The sequence below is a fragment of the Syngnathus leptorhynchus genome, chromosome 10 (assembly GCF_054491065.1).
Source record: "Syngnathus leptorhynchus isolate UIUO chromosome 10, UIUO_Slep, whole genome shotgun sequence".
In the NCBI taxonomy this organism is placed as follows: Eukaryota; Metazoa; Chordata; class Actinopteri; order Syngnathiformes; family Syngnathidae; genus Syngnathus; species Syngnathus leptorhynchus.
Genome location: NC_141204.1, coordinates 7,576,545 through 7,590,762, shown reverse-complemented (window position 1 = coordinate 7,590,762; position 14,218 = coordinate 7,576,545). Strand labels below are relative to the sequence as shown.

At 37.6% G+C, this 14,218-nt stretch overlaps 1 protein-coding gene across 6 annotated transcripts; it reads right to left on the bottom strand.

The window, feature by feature from the left end:
- Positions 1–267: 267 nt before the first annotated feature.
- On the bottom strand, positions 268–13,577 carry LOC147050228 (prominin-1-like). Of its 6 annotated transcripts, XM_085922480.1 has the most exons (25): positions 13,439–13,577; positions 10,841–11,108; positions 10,105–10,166; positions 9,526–9,731; positions 9,323–9,443; positions 8,988–9,051; positions 8,833–8,907; positions 8,167–8,300; positions 7,499–7,567; positions 6,960–6,996; positions 6,708–6,858; positions 6,470–6,622; positions 5,749–5,872; positions 5,603–5,685; positions 5,350–5,440; positions 5,171–5,272; positions 4,693–4,752; positions 4,521–4,610; positions 3,732–3,764; positions 3,596–3,658; positions 3,335–3,394; positions 2,993–3,082; positions 2,799–2,911; positions 2,469–2,538; positions 270–863 (listed from the first exon to the last, which is right to left on the bottom strand). In XM_085922480.1, exons 2-25 carry the CDS (start codon positions 11,046–11,048, stop codon positions 678–680), a joined length of 2,445 nt encoding a protein of 814 aa, XP_085778606.1. In that variant the 5' UTR covers positions 11,049–11,108; positions 13,439–13,577; the 3' UTR covers positions 270–677. The 6 variants fall into 6 exon arrangements, with proteins under 6 accessions (XP_085778610.1, XP_085778606.1, XP_085778607.1 ...); XM_085922484.1 differs by lacking the exon at positions 13,439–13,577 and having other exon boundaries at positions 268–863; positions 10,841–11,069; XM_085922481.1 differs by lacking the exon at positions 270–863 and having other exon boundaries at positions 1,137–2,538; positions 6,470–6,584; positions 6,748–6,858.
- Between the last annotated feature and the right edge of the window lie 641 nt (positions 13,578–14,218).

The window sequence follows — 14,218 nt, the reverse complement described above, 5'->3', positions numbered from 1 at the left end:
ATGATGACTAAAATGTCCCATTAATGTAGATTAGTAAGTGTTAACGTGGTTGAGAAAAATGGAGTTGTCTCATTTCAAAATAATTCATGTATCTTTGTTCTGGACCACAGGTGTCAAACTCAAGGCCCGGGGGTCAGATAAATCATTTTAATTGGCCCGCAAAGACAAATTGTGCATCAAATCCGTGTCATTATTAGAACTGCAAATTGTCTTCACTTTTGATATCTTTTTAATAGTTCTTACCCGTCTGATTTGAAAACGTTATTTGTCAGTTTGTTTTGTAGCTTTTACTATGTATGAGGTGCTCATACATTTATTTGTGTTGACAGTCATAATGGCCATCAGTAAGAAGCTATGACTACAATGCGTCCCGCGAAAAAAAAATCACCGATGTTCTGGACCAAAAAAAAAGTCTGGTTCAATGTTCTGGCATTCATGTTCATTTACTAAACAATTTTCACTGTCATATGAGAAAAAAAAAACGTATTGTGACAACAGTAGCTCTGCTATAATGTTTGCAGCCCAACACTGCTACCTAGAGGCACTTTATAGCTTTTACTAGAGTAAGTAATTTCACACGTCTCTTCAATGTTCGTATAAAGGACCAAAACTGCCAAAATACACACAAAAAAATGTATAATTTATTTTTCAATATAATTTTCCATTTGGTATTGTTTTTAATAGGTTACCACGTCCACCTCACAGGAGGATTGGGATCCCTTGTGGGTTTTCTCCTCCTGATTTGTCCCACAGCCCCAAAACATACTTGGTAGGCACTCCAAATTGTCGCTAGGTGTTGTATGAGTGTGGATGGTCGTTCTGCCCGATGACTGCTGGGATAGGTTCCAGGACGGCGACGACCCCTAAGGGGACAAGTGGTATAGAAAATGGATTGTTTTTATTTCTATTTTGATTCAAATATTTTTGGGCAGTTTTGGTCATGATACTGCAGTTTGCAGCTACTCGCTTTACTTATGAATAAATGGAGAACTTGCATTGTGAACGGTATCATTTGTATCGGTATTTCGCAATTAGCCAACTTTATTTGTATATAAATTTTATAAAAATGTAGTTCTTCCATTAATACTGGTTTTAAACCACAAACTCACTTTTTTTTGTCAAAAAAACAACAACAATCATTCATATTTCATTTATTTCATACATGTATTATATGTTCACTTACGCTTTACTATACCTTACTTGATTTGGTAAAATGTATTTACATTGATATTTTATTGTAATGTGATTTTTTTTTATGCATCACATGCTCAATAGGATTTTTCTGTTCTAGTACATCTCAGTATGGGATAAATGTAGAAAATATATACAAATTAATATATCATAAGAAAATATCAAAGTACCGTATTGCCCCGAATATAAGACGACTCTGATTATAAGACGACCCCCTCTTTTTCAGGACTCAAAAACCCTATGTCCAGACCGCGAATGTAAGATGACCCCCCCTCCCTTTTTTCAGTTTTATTTCAATGAAAAAAAACCTCATCTTATATTCGGGCCAATACGGTACTTCAACAAAAGTGAAAAAATTACAGCCCATTTGATGAGCCTGATTGCTCAGGTGGAGCAGCATTTGTGGTACATATTTCTCAATGCATGTACAAGATACATTGAGGTCCTTTACAACCAATTGATTTTGCAGGACTTTTGTAAAGTGTTCTGCATACTGTACACGTTTTCCAACATTTGGGTTGCATCACATCACATTTTGTCCTGTGTCGCTGGAAATCACATCAGCAGGCCAGATATGATCAGTTGGCTCGACATTAAATATGCATGTAACTTTTTAACCCAACTACCCTTGCTGGTTAGAGTCGACAATGTGAAACCGGGGGGTTGGATAGTCCCCATATCATCCCCCGGTAAAATGTACCAATCAGCTCTCTCAGCCATTTGTGTCTTGTCGAGTTGTTTCTCTTTGTCTTATCAGTTTGCTCCTTCAGTTCCATTTTTTTTTCCAATCCAGCATGTTGTCTTTGTTTTGAGTCCGCTGGTGATAACTTGTCTTTTTTTTTTACGTATATTTATACAGTATGATCCCTGCCCTTTTTTTGTTTTGTTTTTTGGAAATGAATAGGTGGCAGGGTGGTTAAGTGCTTGCCACATCCACTTCTGAGTGGAGAGGTCCTGGGTTTGATTCAGATTTTTCTGATCTTTCTGTGCAGGATTTGCCTGTTCTCCCTGTGCAGGTTTCCTCCAGGTACTCGATTTCTACCCACAATCCAAAAACATGCACGGGAGGTGAATTGAGCTCTAATATGTCCTTAGATGCGATTGCGAGAATGAGTGGTTTGTCTATGTGTGGCCCGTGACTGGGTGGCAACCTGTTCAGGTTGTACTACTACTGCCCGAAGTCTCCTGGAATGGACTCCAGCACTCCCTTGACCCTCTTGGGGTTGAAGCGGGTCGGATAATGGATGGATGGATGATTGGAAAATCAATACCTTTACCTTTTGTTTTTTCCCATTTTGAGGTTGATCCCTTGATCCTAACTCCAGAACCTCAAGACGAGCACGGTTCCTTAAAAAGAAAAAAAAGTAGAAGATAGTGTTTATTTAAGAAAAAATCCTACTTTTTTTTTTTTTTAGATGAACCCTCACGATACATCAAACCTCAAATGAGATAAGGTTCAGAAATGCTAAATCTGAATATTTTTAAATATGTGTTTTTTAATGTGGTGAGAGGACTTCAAAATCATGCAACTCACACACAGGAAGGCTCAAGTCATTTTTGAAGCCCAGAGAATCATGTTTACATGGATTAAGGATGGATGTACTCACCTTTTGGGTTCCGTGTGCTTCATTCTCCTGTAGTACTTTGCTAGTTTCATGGATAATATAATGCTGGGGATAAAGACGATCAAGCACCAGCCAAGACTGAACCAGAAGGCATTCTACAAGAAAGCAAAAACACTTTGAAAGTCCTTTGAATCTGACAATGCAATGCTCTGTCTTGCATTGTGGTTTCCCCTTACCAGAGATGACGTAAGGTACAAACACAGAACGGTGTGAGCAGAGTCTAGGACCTCAGCCAAAGGACCACAGCGGCCAAACTCTTCTTTAACCTGATGAAAAACAGTACCCCAAAAAAGTTTATTTTCCAGGTAGTGATGTAATTTGATTTGTAGCTTATTTGTTATCTTTCCTTTTAATTAGGTTACTGGATGATGAGGTATGTTTTTACTCGTTTTGTTGACCAGCCTGTAGAATTTTAATCATGAGTTTGCTACAGCTAGTTTATTGACTTTATTCACTTGTTATCTTGTTTGCCATGCAAAGTAGTTAGGCAAACATGCATCTATTGTTTAAGTCCTTACCTGGTTTCCGATGCAGTCTAAAATGTGAGTCATCTCATCCACCAAGAATTTTTTAAGCACCTGTGGGTAACAAAGAATATTCACAAGGCTAATACTATGAAATCCAGAATACCGTTCCTCAAAGAAAAAGGCATAAATATATGTATAAATACAAATAACCATTCCAAGGAGACATGTTTCAATAAGTCCCCAAGTGAAAGCGAGTGAAATGGAAAGAGGAGAGGAAATGTGGGAAGGGGGTAGGCATTGAAGATTACTCACATCTTTAATTTTTTGAGTATCCTTGAGGATGTCTGCCATGCCCTTCATCGTCTTAATTTTTTTCTATAGGAGAAGAATTGCAGTTATTTTAATGCATTTAAGGCATTCATCATGTATGAATGGAAAAGGAGCTCACTTTTATCACTTCTAAAGTCTCAGAGATTTCTTCCTGCAGAGGAAAATCAGAGAGCATTAGTTGAGGCAAGTGACATTGTACATCGCTTCGCTTGCATTCAAGGATGAAGTGCGTGTTGTTCACTACCTAGCTAATAATGTTTGTTAGTTTACTTGCTATGTGAGAATTAGTTATTCATTAGCTAGCATGTTAGTTGGATGGTTTTACAACTTTTTAGAATGTTTGTTGTCAACGTTTCAAAACTAGCTCGACGCAATATTGTTTACATTACTATATAACAAATTGTCAGCCATTCCAGGTTGTAACTTTTTTTCTCTCATCAGAGTTTTTTCATTAAAAAAAATATGGAAACGTGTGCAGTGTGCGCGTCTGGCCGATGTGAACAATTGTTTATTCATGCTTACTTTACATTGTTATACAATAAATATTGAGTTAAACAAAGTACTGGTCTATGCCCTTCTTTGTATTGCTCAAGGTCAAAAATACAAAGAAAATTACATAAATGAATGTTTCTGAAACAGTATTGCAATAATTACTTTCCGAGTATGTTACATTCATAAAGCAGTAATTCAAGTATTTAATTTGGTCGTTAACTGTATAGTTATGTTGGTTAGCTGGTTTTTGTTTATTAATCTGGTACTTTTAGTTGGGCGGCTAGCTATTTCTTTTGTTCGGTTTAACTGGCTATTAAATTACTTGGACGACTGGTTAGTCTAATCAAGTTTATTAGCCAACTACTTAGATATTATGTTGGTAGTTTAAGCAGAGGGTGAAGAGAATGCCACATACTATTTTCGGACTGATCTTCTTTTCTATATCGTTCTTAATCTCGGTCAGGTCCTCGGCTGCCTTTCGTAAAGTGTCGGCTTGGGGATTATGCTGAAGGGTGACAAAATTGTCAGATATATTATTGTTCACTCATCATACCAGACAATTGATATGTGTTGGTGAAGTGACTCACAGGAGTATTTGCCAATGTATTGAGGTCTGTAATCTTCTGGTCCAGTTGAGATGTATCAATCTAATGAAGTCAAAAACAGTAAGAAAAAGAACCCTCTCCCCTCCCAAAAATGTATGTAAGAAAATGTGTCTGTGGGTCAAACCAGAATTTTGTATCACTCAAATTTTGGACTTTGGCCCTATGGAGGTGAACTTGCAGTTGTAGCTTGTCACTCTATAGCATTCTATTATGTAATCGTTTTTACAGAAGACAAGCTCAATTTTACATCAAGGCAGTGTCCACAGTAGTCTACAGCATTTTTGGGTAAAAGCTATTTGACATCTAAAATATTGCGTTATCATATTTTCTCATCAAAGAGCAAAATTTATATCAAACTAGCCTTTTTATCACAACAAAAGTACCCTTTAAAAGTATAACAAGGACTACATAAAAAATATGAATTACAACCCCCACACACGCACACACATTTTCAGCAAACCTTTTGAGGCTTTCTATTGAGACTCTCCGAATCGAAATCAAAATCCAAGTTTATGGTGGGGATATTGATGCCATTGATGACGTCATCGATTTTGGTCTTGTGCTGTGCACAAAGAAGATGTACTTTAAGGTATTTATTCACCAAATCACGACCAAATGCGAAGAGGAGTGAATATTTACTTCTGAGATGTCGAGGTATTTATTAATCTGACCTCCTGGACCATCCTCCAAGTGGAGCGTGTGCCAGAGAGACATGTTTTTCCCACAGTCCCTGCAAACACAAATATCAAAGCATGGCGCACATGAACCGCCGTTAGCGGTTGTTGCCGTCACCCTTCGCGCCTCGTGTGCAGGGATGTTTCTTATTGGACAATTATTACTATGCTGAGAAGTATTAAGAGAATAAACATGTGGAGGTTTATGTCTAACCTACCTGTATATATCAGAGGGCTTGAGTTTGACATTGACTTTTAAAATTTGAGCCAAATCCATCTGAGGTGCCAATCTCGGTATAATCTGTCATGAAGAGAAAAAATGTCACTCATCTGCATGTTTTGAAAGATTTTACACACACTTTACCTCCAGTATTTCTCCGCTGCTCCAGGGGCGACAAACCAGTGCATGAACGTTGCCGCCCACCAAAAAGAGCAAGATCACAGGCAACATGAGCAGCCACGAGAACAGAAAACTCCAACCTGCACCACTGAAAACAAGAAACACAAGACCACTAAGTGTTTTCCACTGGTAACCACTGATGCCATGGGGGATATTTAGAAAAAAAACGTGTTGACACACAAATTCTAATTCAAACTAATTTGAACAGTATGAATTGACCACTCATATGCCAATCGCATTTCACATATTCAACTACTTTGATTACTTTCTGTAAGAATTTCTACTCACTATTTGTAGAAAAATTCATCTACTGCCAATTTTTGAGCTCTTTTCATAATGCTCTTATGCCACATTCACCCTGAAAGAAAAATCCTCTCCCTGGTATCTGCACTTCTCAGCATGTCTAATTGTGTACTGACATCTGATTTTTTGAGCAGCACAACTTTTTCTGCGCGAGGTTGCTTGTGCAGACCAAAAAAAACATCATTTGCTCGACTGTTTTCCTTAAAATTGACCGTTCCTGTTGCCAACCTCTTCTCTTCAGATTTTGAGAGATGACAGGGATTGTAGGATTTCATTTCTTCCACTTGGTGTCATTTCAGAACAAAACACTGTCACAAGCCTAAGCTATATGGTAGCCCATAAATGATTTAAAAAATAATAATAATTCTGGTACAGCACTCACACCATGAAGGAAATTCCACCACAATTGGCAATGGAGGAGCGCTTCGTGGGTTCTTGAGGTTCTTCCAGACCGATTCGTCCCAGGATGAGACCCAAGAGGTTGCACAGGACCACCACTAGGACAGCGAAAGACAGGGATATGCACACACGCCACCTGAAAAGAAACAATCGAGAAAGAAACAAAAAATAGCTCCTTCTCCTTCGGGTCATTGATGACAGGTGCTCGGGGATCTTTTTACCAGATGCTGTCGATGTAGTCCAGCCAAGGGGTGTACTTACTGAGCTGCTTCTGTAACTTTTCCACAGGGTTAAGTATCAGGTTTATATCAAAAAACTTTTTCATGTTCAACTGCGTGGTGATCTGCTCTTTGACAGAATCCAATTGATCGACTAAAGATAAAAGGGACAAGTTCAAGTGAATATATTAAATATAATATATATGATGAAAATTGATATTAGACAAAGACAAGGACAGCATCTCAGTGACTCACAGTTCAAGTTCTTGAGGGTGCCTTTGAATTCGTCAATCTACAAAACAAGTCAAGTTGTTATACATTTGGATGCATTAGCACACATGAAAGCAGCTTTTATCGCTCATAAACACTCTTCTTCAAATAAAAATATGTAATGCACATCCATCCGTTTTTGCTTTTGAGGCAATCGTTACTGGCTTTTTGCAACAACCCATTGCTCCAGGTAAATCGGATCCACAATTTTGAAGGTTTGCACCTGTGAAGAACAATCCGACTGTTTTCTCCCCGTGCCTGCGTAGGTTTTCTCCTGGCACTCCCGTTTCCTCCCACATCTCACAAACATGCATGGTAGACCGATTGAGCGCTCCAAATGACCCAGAGGGTTGTTTGTCTCTGTGTGCCCTGCGATTGGCTGGCAACCGGTTCAGGGTGTCCCCCGCCTACTGCCTGATGGCTGCTGGAATAGGCTAAAGCATGGCCGCGACCCCCGTGGGACAAGCAGTACAGATAATGGATGGATGGCTAATAATGATAATGAGTATGTGGAATTGACTGACCTTCGTAGTAGGATTATTTTCGTTCAACTTTCTTTTAGCGTCATTTAGTGTCGTAGTTAAAGTTGAACCCTTAAACAGCAAACAGAAGACAATGTTGCAGAATTGTAGCACATCATGTAATATTTTGTGCATGTATCAACAAAACAATATAGTATAGTCAAGACCAAGAAATTTTCAAGCAATCATTTATTTAGTAGAAATGACTAAAATGTGTGCACCCTCTTTGTAGTACCACATTGGCACCAGGTACTCAAGATTAACCAACCATAACAAAGAAAAGAAAGTGGGGTGTTGAACATTGTTGCAAATGAAACTTTTTCCTTTTAGCAGGTTGCAATTACTGATTTTTGTGTCTTTTTCAATGTTGGAGGAAGGCTCATTTGAAGGAATACTGTACAATAATTACTTTCAGTCGTTCAATGCTCTAAGGGTGTGGCTTCGAAACTTTTTTCAAGGATGTAACCACTATAAACTGTTTTATATATTAGCTAAGTACCCTATAACAAATGCAAAGTGTTTTTTTTTATGAATTTAATTGAAAACGTGGCATCATTGTCTGATTCATTGAATGTTGTCAATGTATCAGAACCAGTTGTAATAAAAATATTTTTTTTAAAAAGATTTTAAAATGTCTCATATCCCCGAAGTATGCTAATGGTTTTACTTACTTGGCTAGATGAAAAGCTCATGCCAGTTACTTTTTGATTAGCAGGAAGTTGGTCTTGGACCTTATTAAATTTAGTTTCCACATTCCTCGTTTCTGTATCCAGCTCCTCCTTCAAACTAAGCACTTTATCCAGAACTATGCATGCAAAGAATAAATAAGTACACTATTAATCATAGGTGTCCACATCATTTTAAACAAAATAGTCAGTCATACTATTCTAAAAGTGAAATGAGTTCCAGTAAAATTCTTCAAACATATGTATATTTAATGTTGTCGTTTTTATCAGGGCAAAGATTGGCTTTCACTGTTGATGTCAAGGTAAAGACATTATGTATTAAATGTTTGTCAATCACACGTGTGTCATTTCTAATCATTTCCATGCACACAAAACTTCTTAACATAAACAAGGTATCGAAACAAAAAGTCCGTACACGTACGCACCGAGAAACCCAAAACTACTGAGTTACCAATTTTAAAAAAAAACTACATATCTACTCATTAATATCTACCCACCCACTTGCCTATCAAAACAAAAATGATCATCTTCTGCAAAAACTACCTTATCCACTTATCTACCTACATCAAATAGACACAAAAACTTCCAGATGTGCAGTATGTCTAAAAAAACGAGGCAACTTTTGAAAGCAGTTCAGAATATTGGTCATACCTTTCAGCAGCTCTCCGTGCGCTTCAAACGCTGCGTTGTCTCCAAAAAGCTGGCTCTGAAGCTCAGCGTCACTTTCTGACAAGAAACATATTACTAAGCGGTTATCATTCAACATGACAACTTAACACCAATACATTCAAATTGACTCTTGTTACCCTTTATCATTTTTGGAAGCCTGTCCACAAGTGTTTTGCTCTGGTCCGCCACATGGTCGATTTGCTGTAAACAAGAAGACCACTTTAAACATGAGGTTCTTGTCAAGAATATTGGACATCATAGTAATGTCTGACAGTGATATACTGAAAAGCACTTTGTTCATCCTGTTCGGGAATTTGGACAGCCAGCTCAGTACATTTTTCGCATGTTTATTTAAATATTTAACCACATAAGTCAATTGAGAACACTTTCTCAATGGCAACCTGGATGCAAGGTGTGTGAAGTGTCTTGCCCAAAGACACGACGACACGTGACAAGATGTGACAATTTGTACCTTGGGAAGATTGTTGATGTAGTCCTTAATATTATCAAAGGTGTTGTTGATTTTAGTTTGGGTTAGATTCATTTTCACTTCCAATTGCCAGTAACTTCCAAACATGCACATGTTCCCGGCACTGCAAACACAACAGTGCAAAAATATGGAATGCATAATACGCAATGAGGCCAACATGGTGTCATTTGAATAAATTGACTTACAAGAGAAAGATAGTGACAATGACAGTGCCCCAGTATAAGTTTCTCCTCCTAATGGAAATGGCGCTCGATTGTTTCTGGTACATGTCGCCACCACACCAGCCTGCACAGCGGCAGCAGGCCATCATAGAGCCCACAGTGGGCACCAGGAAGATGTAGAGGATACCGATGACCGTGCACACAATGAAGCCCGTCTCGTACTCCATTACCTAATCATGAATAAATGTGGCTTACTTAGTTCATTAGATAAATCTTTCTAACCAATAATGCGTTCCGTATACAGCTAGATCATGTGTGTCCAAGTCTGGTTCTGGAGGAACACTGTTTTCCATGTTTCCTTCCTGAAAACATCTGCTCAAAACGTTCAGACATGGAAAACAGAAACTTCTAGTGTAGGTGGCAAGAACGGTAAATTTCTAGGCTTTGTGTACATTGCCTATCCATCCAGCCATTTCCTGTACCACTTTATTCCCACGGGGGTCACGGGCTGTTATATCCATATATGTATTGTTAAATGTAAATAGAGAGAAATGCAAAACCAAAGCCTGCTGAGCATTGAATGGCCATTAAGAAAGCACTCACCTCATCTTTCATATCTTGTATTTTCAGCCTTGTCCAATTTGCCGCAATTTTATTGATCAGATCTAGAGCAAGGGATTCAAGCAGAGGGAAATGGTTAAACTTTTTTTTTTAATCACAGATCAATGCACTTAAGGTATTATACCAGACTAAACAAAATTATAATATTTCAAAAAGGGATGAGTAAAAGTTTATTTTGCTCCAAAGAATGAAATCTGTGCCATTTTAACAGCAGATTTTTTTTTTTGCTTGCTGCTAGGAAACCATGACAAGGTAAATAAATATACTTTGTTCCATGCATCTTTGTCATTATGTCATTTCTACATACTTTTTGCTTTGTAAATGCTTCACACCCAAATTGTTATATAATCTCTTATTTTTAAAATCTTTTGAAGGAAAAAAAATTAAGAATATGGTGTGATCTGATGAACTAAATGACCACACATGAAAACCTACTCCATCCCACTAAAAGCAAATAAATTTACCTTGGGAAGGAATTTTTTTTTTTAGAATTAGTGTACATCTTAGTGTAAATATTTTTTATCAAAGTCTATTATTGCATGCATTATAGTCTTAGTGTTTTGAGGTATTTTCATTATTTATCTTTATGCCATGTTCCGTGTTTCATAATTTTACCGCAATAAAAAAAAAAAAAATCCAACTTTGTTAACGTCTTCACTGACAATGATATTAAAGCAAATTCTGATTCTGTTTAAAGTATCCTCAAAGCAATACGAACCTTCAGGAAAGTCGTTGGGCTGGACAACTTTGATAAAGTTACTGACCGTCCACGACATGAAGCTTCCACTCTTATCAGAGATGTCATGGTACTCAGGTAAAGGCAGGGGCGATAGGTTACATCCGAACTTTTGTTGTTCTGCTGAATAACACGCCACAATCCAGAATCCTACAGCCCCCCTCAACACTGCAGCAATACTGCGCCACATCTTGCTGGCCTTTTTCTCCTTGGATTGGGACTATGGGTCAACTCGGGGGGTCGGTCTCACCTGCAATCAACGTCACACAATTAGATTCTGCTCACATAGAGGAATTACACACACAGTGAGGAACCTAAACCGCCACTCAGACTTGCCATACAAATAAGGGGAAAAAAAATAATGAGCACTGTCATACAATGACTCATAGCTGACTTTTAACAATACTGATGAATAACAGGAAGTATTACAAGATGTTAGGTGAGTTTCTATGTTTGTTGAGTAAACACAATGAAATGGTGTGCACACCCTAAACACCAGCATCCCTCTACTATAGCAAACTGGTTTGATTCCAGCAAGACATTGCAAAGTACGGGTAGACTAACTAGGCAACCCCTGCTGCACAAAAGCATGGATAAATCCAATACAAATTGGTGAAGATATTTGAATGCTACAGTCTACGTGAACTGGATTAAAAACAATCTTACACTTGATTGATGGCCGAGTAATATCAAATGATGGTGGGCTCGACAGCCACGGTGTGCCAACTTTAATTTTTTTCTGTTATTATGCAAATGTGTGTTGTACATTAAGTGAAATAGACCATTCTAATTCATGTTGACGGCTAATAAATGGCTGTGTTCTCTGTAACAGTTAATTATTGATGCAACGATTGTATATCTATTTTACATAGGCTACATGTCATCAAAGTCAAAGTCAGCTTTATTGTCAATCACTTCACATGCCAAGACACACAAAGAGATCGAAATTGCGTTACCCACTATCCCACGGTAATGATTGTATATCACATTAGTATATATGAAAAAAAAAGAAACAAACATTTTACTTATTTATGTTATCGATATTTTGATCTTTTTACATCATTATATGTAGTACCACCTACCTTTAGGATGAATCATAAGAGTCCTAATACTTTTGTGGATATTGAGCACATGCATTTAATATCCTCAAGCCATGTTGATGAAAAAAAATACAACTTCCAAAGTCATTTAAAGGAATCAAGACGCAGCTCAAGGCACAAAAAATCTCCAATTCTGACGGGGGGTCCCACTCCGAGCCAATATAGTCCACCGGTTGTTAAGTTGAACGTGCGCCCTGCCACTAGGAAGCGAGTGAAGGAAATAGAGGCACTAAAAAAAGTGAGTGAGTCAAGTCACGGAAGAAGAGCAGGAGAGGCGTTCGGGTTGACGGATTAGTTTGATCCTATGCTGATGTTGGAATTTAACCTGTAATAATTAACCAAACTTGTCCTGTCTTAACAGAGTAGTAGAATAAAGTGCTAAAATCCTTTGAACTGATTGACTAGCTGCAGAGGAAGCAATCGAAATTCTTCTGTTTACACAACATCGTAAAATACCCCCCTGCTATGATTTGACCAGAGGTCAGGGGTTGACCCCCCACCCTGTCCACTCTCACCCCCACCCTGCTTTCTCTCAATAAATACTCTCTTGCAAGAATCCAAAATCAGACTTGGTTCCAACATCGTGACAAATGACCTCTCCATTTGCAAGTGTTTAAAAGGCATACTGTCTCCTGTGTGGTTCTTGTAAATAAGTTAAGAGTGAGCACCACTCTAACAAGAGGTGTTGTGACCGCTCGGTGAATCGTCTCTAACTGCATTGCGCTAAAAGATATTGGAAGAGCAGATACAAATGAACCACAATTAGATATACTACGCGAAATATGTATATCTTGTGGCTTGGAGGGAGCCAGGAGTGAAGTATCTCATTTGCATTTAAAGAGACTGAACCAAAACACCTTGCTCTGAGATGGTCCTCAGATCCGAGGATAAAAGAGACCTATGATGCTATGATGAGGAATTTAGACCAAAGTATTATTGTTCCGCTTTATATAGACCACGACTGAATGAGTAAAATGTAAAGGGAATTATACGCATGATATGTTAAGAGATGATAGCCACTAACCCACGTAGACACAGTAGAATAATGATAAGAGAACGTTACACAATTGGATCATTATTGTTCATTCACAAGGCTCCAAGAATTTGCGACAGAAAAAAAGACACAAACAGCATGTTATTATAATCATGACCACAAAAAGTGTATGGCAGGCAATAAAATCTCAAAGGGGATCTTTTTAAAAAAAATGTTTTTAAGCTTATCACTTATCTCTAATATCTAATTGGTTATTTTGTGTATACTAATAAAACAGAAAAATTACCTCAGAGATTGAAAATGTATTAATTTATGTATGTAAAAATGATTTCAGGTTTAACTACAAATAACATGAAACAAGTTGAATTGGGGTTCTTAAAATGACACATTTGACAAAATACAGCACAATTGCTAAAAATTATTTTGCAGTATAAATTTCCTTCTAAGTATTTGACGAAAAGTTTTTTGATTTGAAATCATACTCACAGCTATTGGGATACCTCTCGAGAAGTGCTGCTTGCATGTAATTTCGGAAGTGTTCTTTAACGACTGCTATTGGAAACGAAGGTAATTGGTCAAGTAAGTGTAAATTCTAACTACAACCAAGAAGTCCTGTCAATTTGTCAGTATGTGAGCAAGAACGAACAAGACTTCGCGTGTGACGTTGCTACGTCAGCATAAGTCAATTAATGTCATCATGACGTATGTCTTATACCGTTGATTCGTGAATTTGTATCATGTTTTTTTTTAACATTTAAATGAAATGCTTTGAAGGTAACACATATTTTCGTTGGCAGATTTGTTTTGCATAAATTAAAGTGAGATTTCTTTTATATTACGCCATCTTGACATACGACAAATAGATCAGTACAGGGGGTCGTCAATTGACGTCACAGCCACCTTTAAAAAAAAAAAGCATACGTCTCGATGAGTAAACAATGAGGCAAATGTGTTGTTTTTATAAAACACATTTGTTTTTATATTTACTACTCGAGACACAATGGCGACACAGTCTCACTGTTCATGATCTGGGTGCATGTTAAATTAGTGAACATGAAGAGTAAATAAAGACGTCATTTGTCTAACTGATTATTTTATTTGTGTCATCTGATACATGATTCAGATAGACTGGAAAACTACAACAGCAAATAAAAGATTTTTGTGTGTGTGAATAATCAGAATGTATTTACTTGGGCGCTGCATGTCAAAAAAAAAAAAAAAAGAGAGCTTTCAGCATTTACTGATTCAGCAGCCCTTAATAAAACC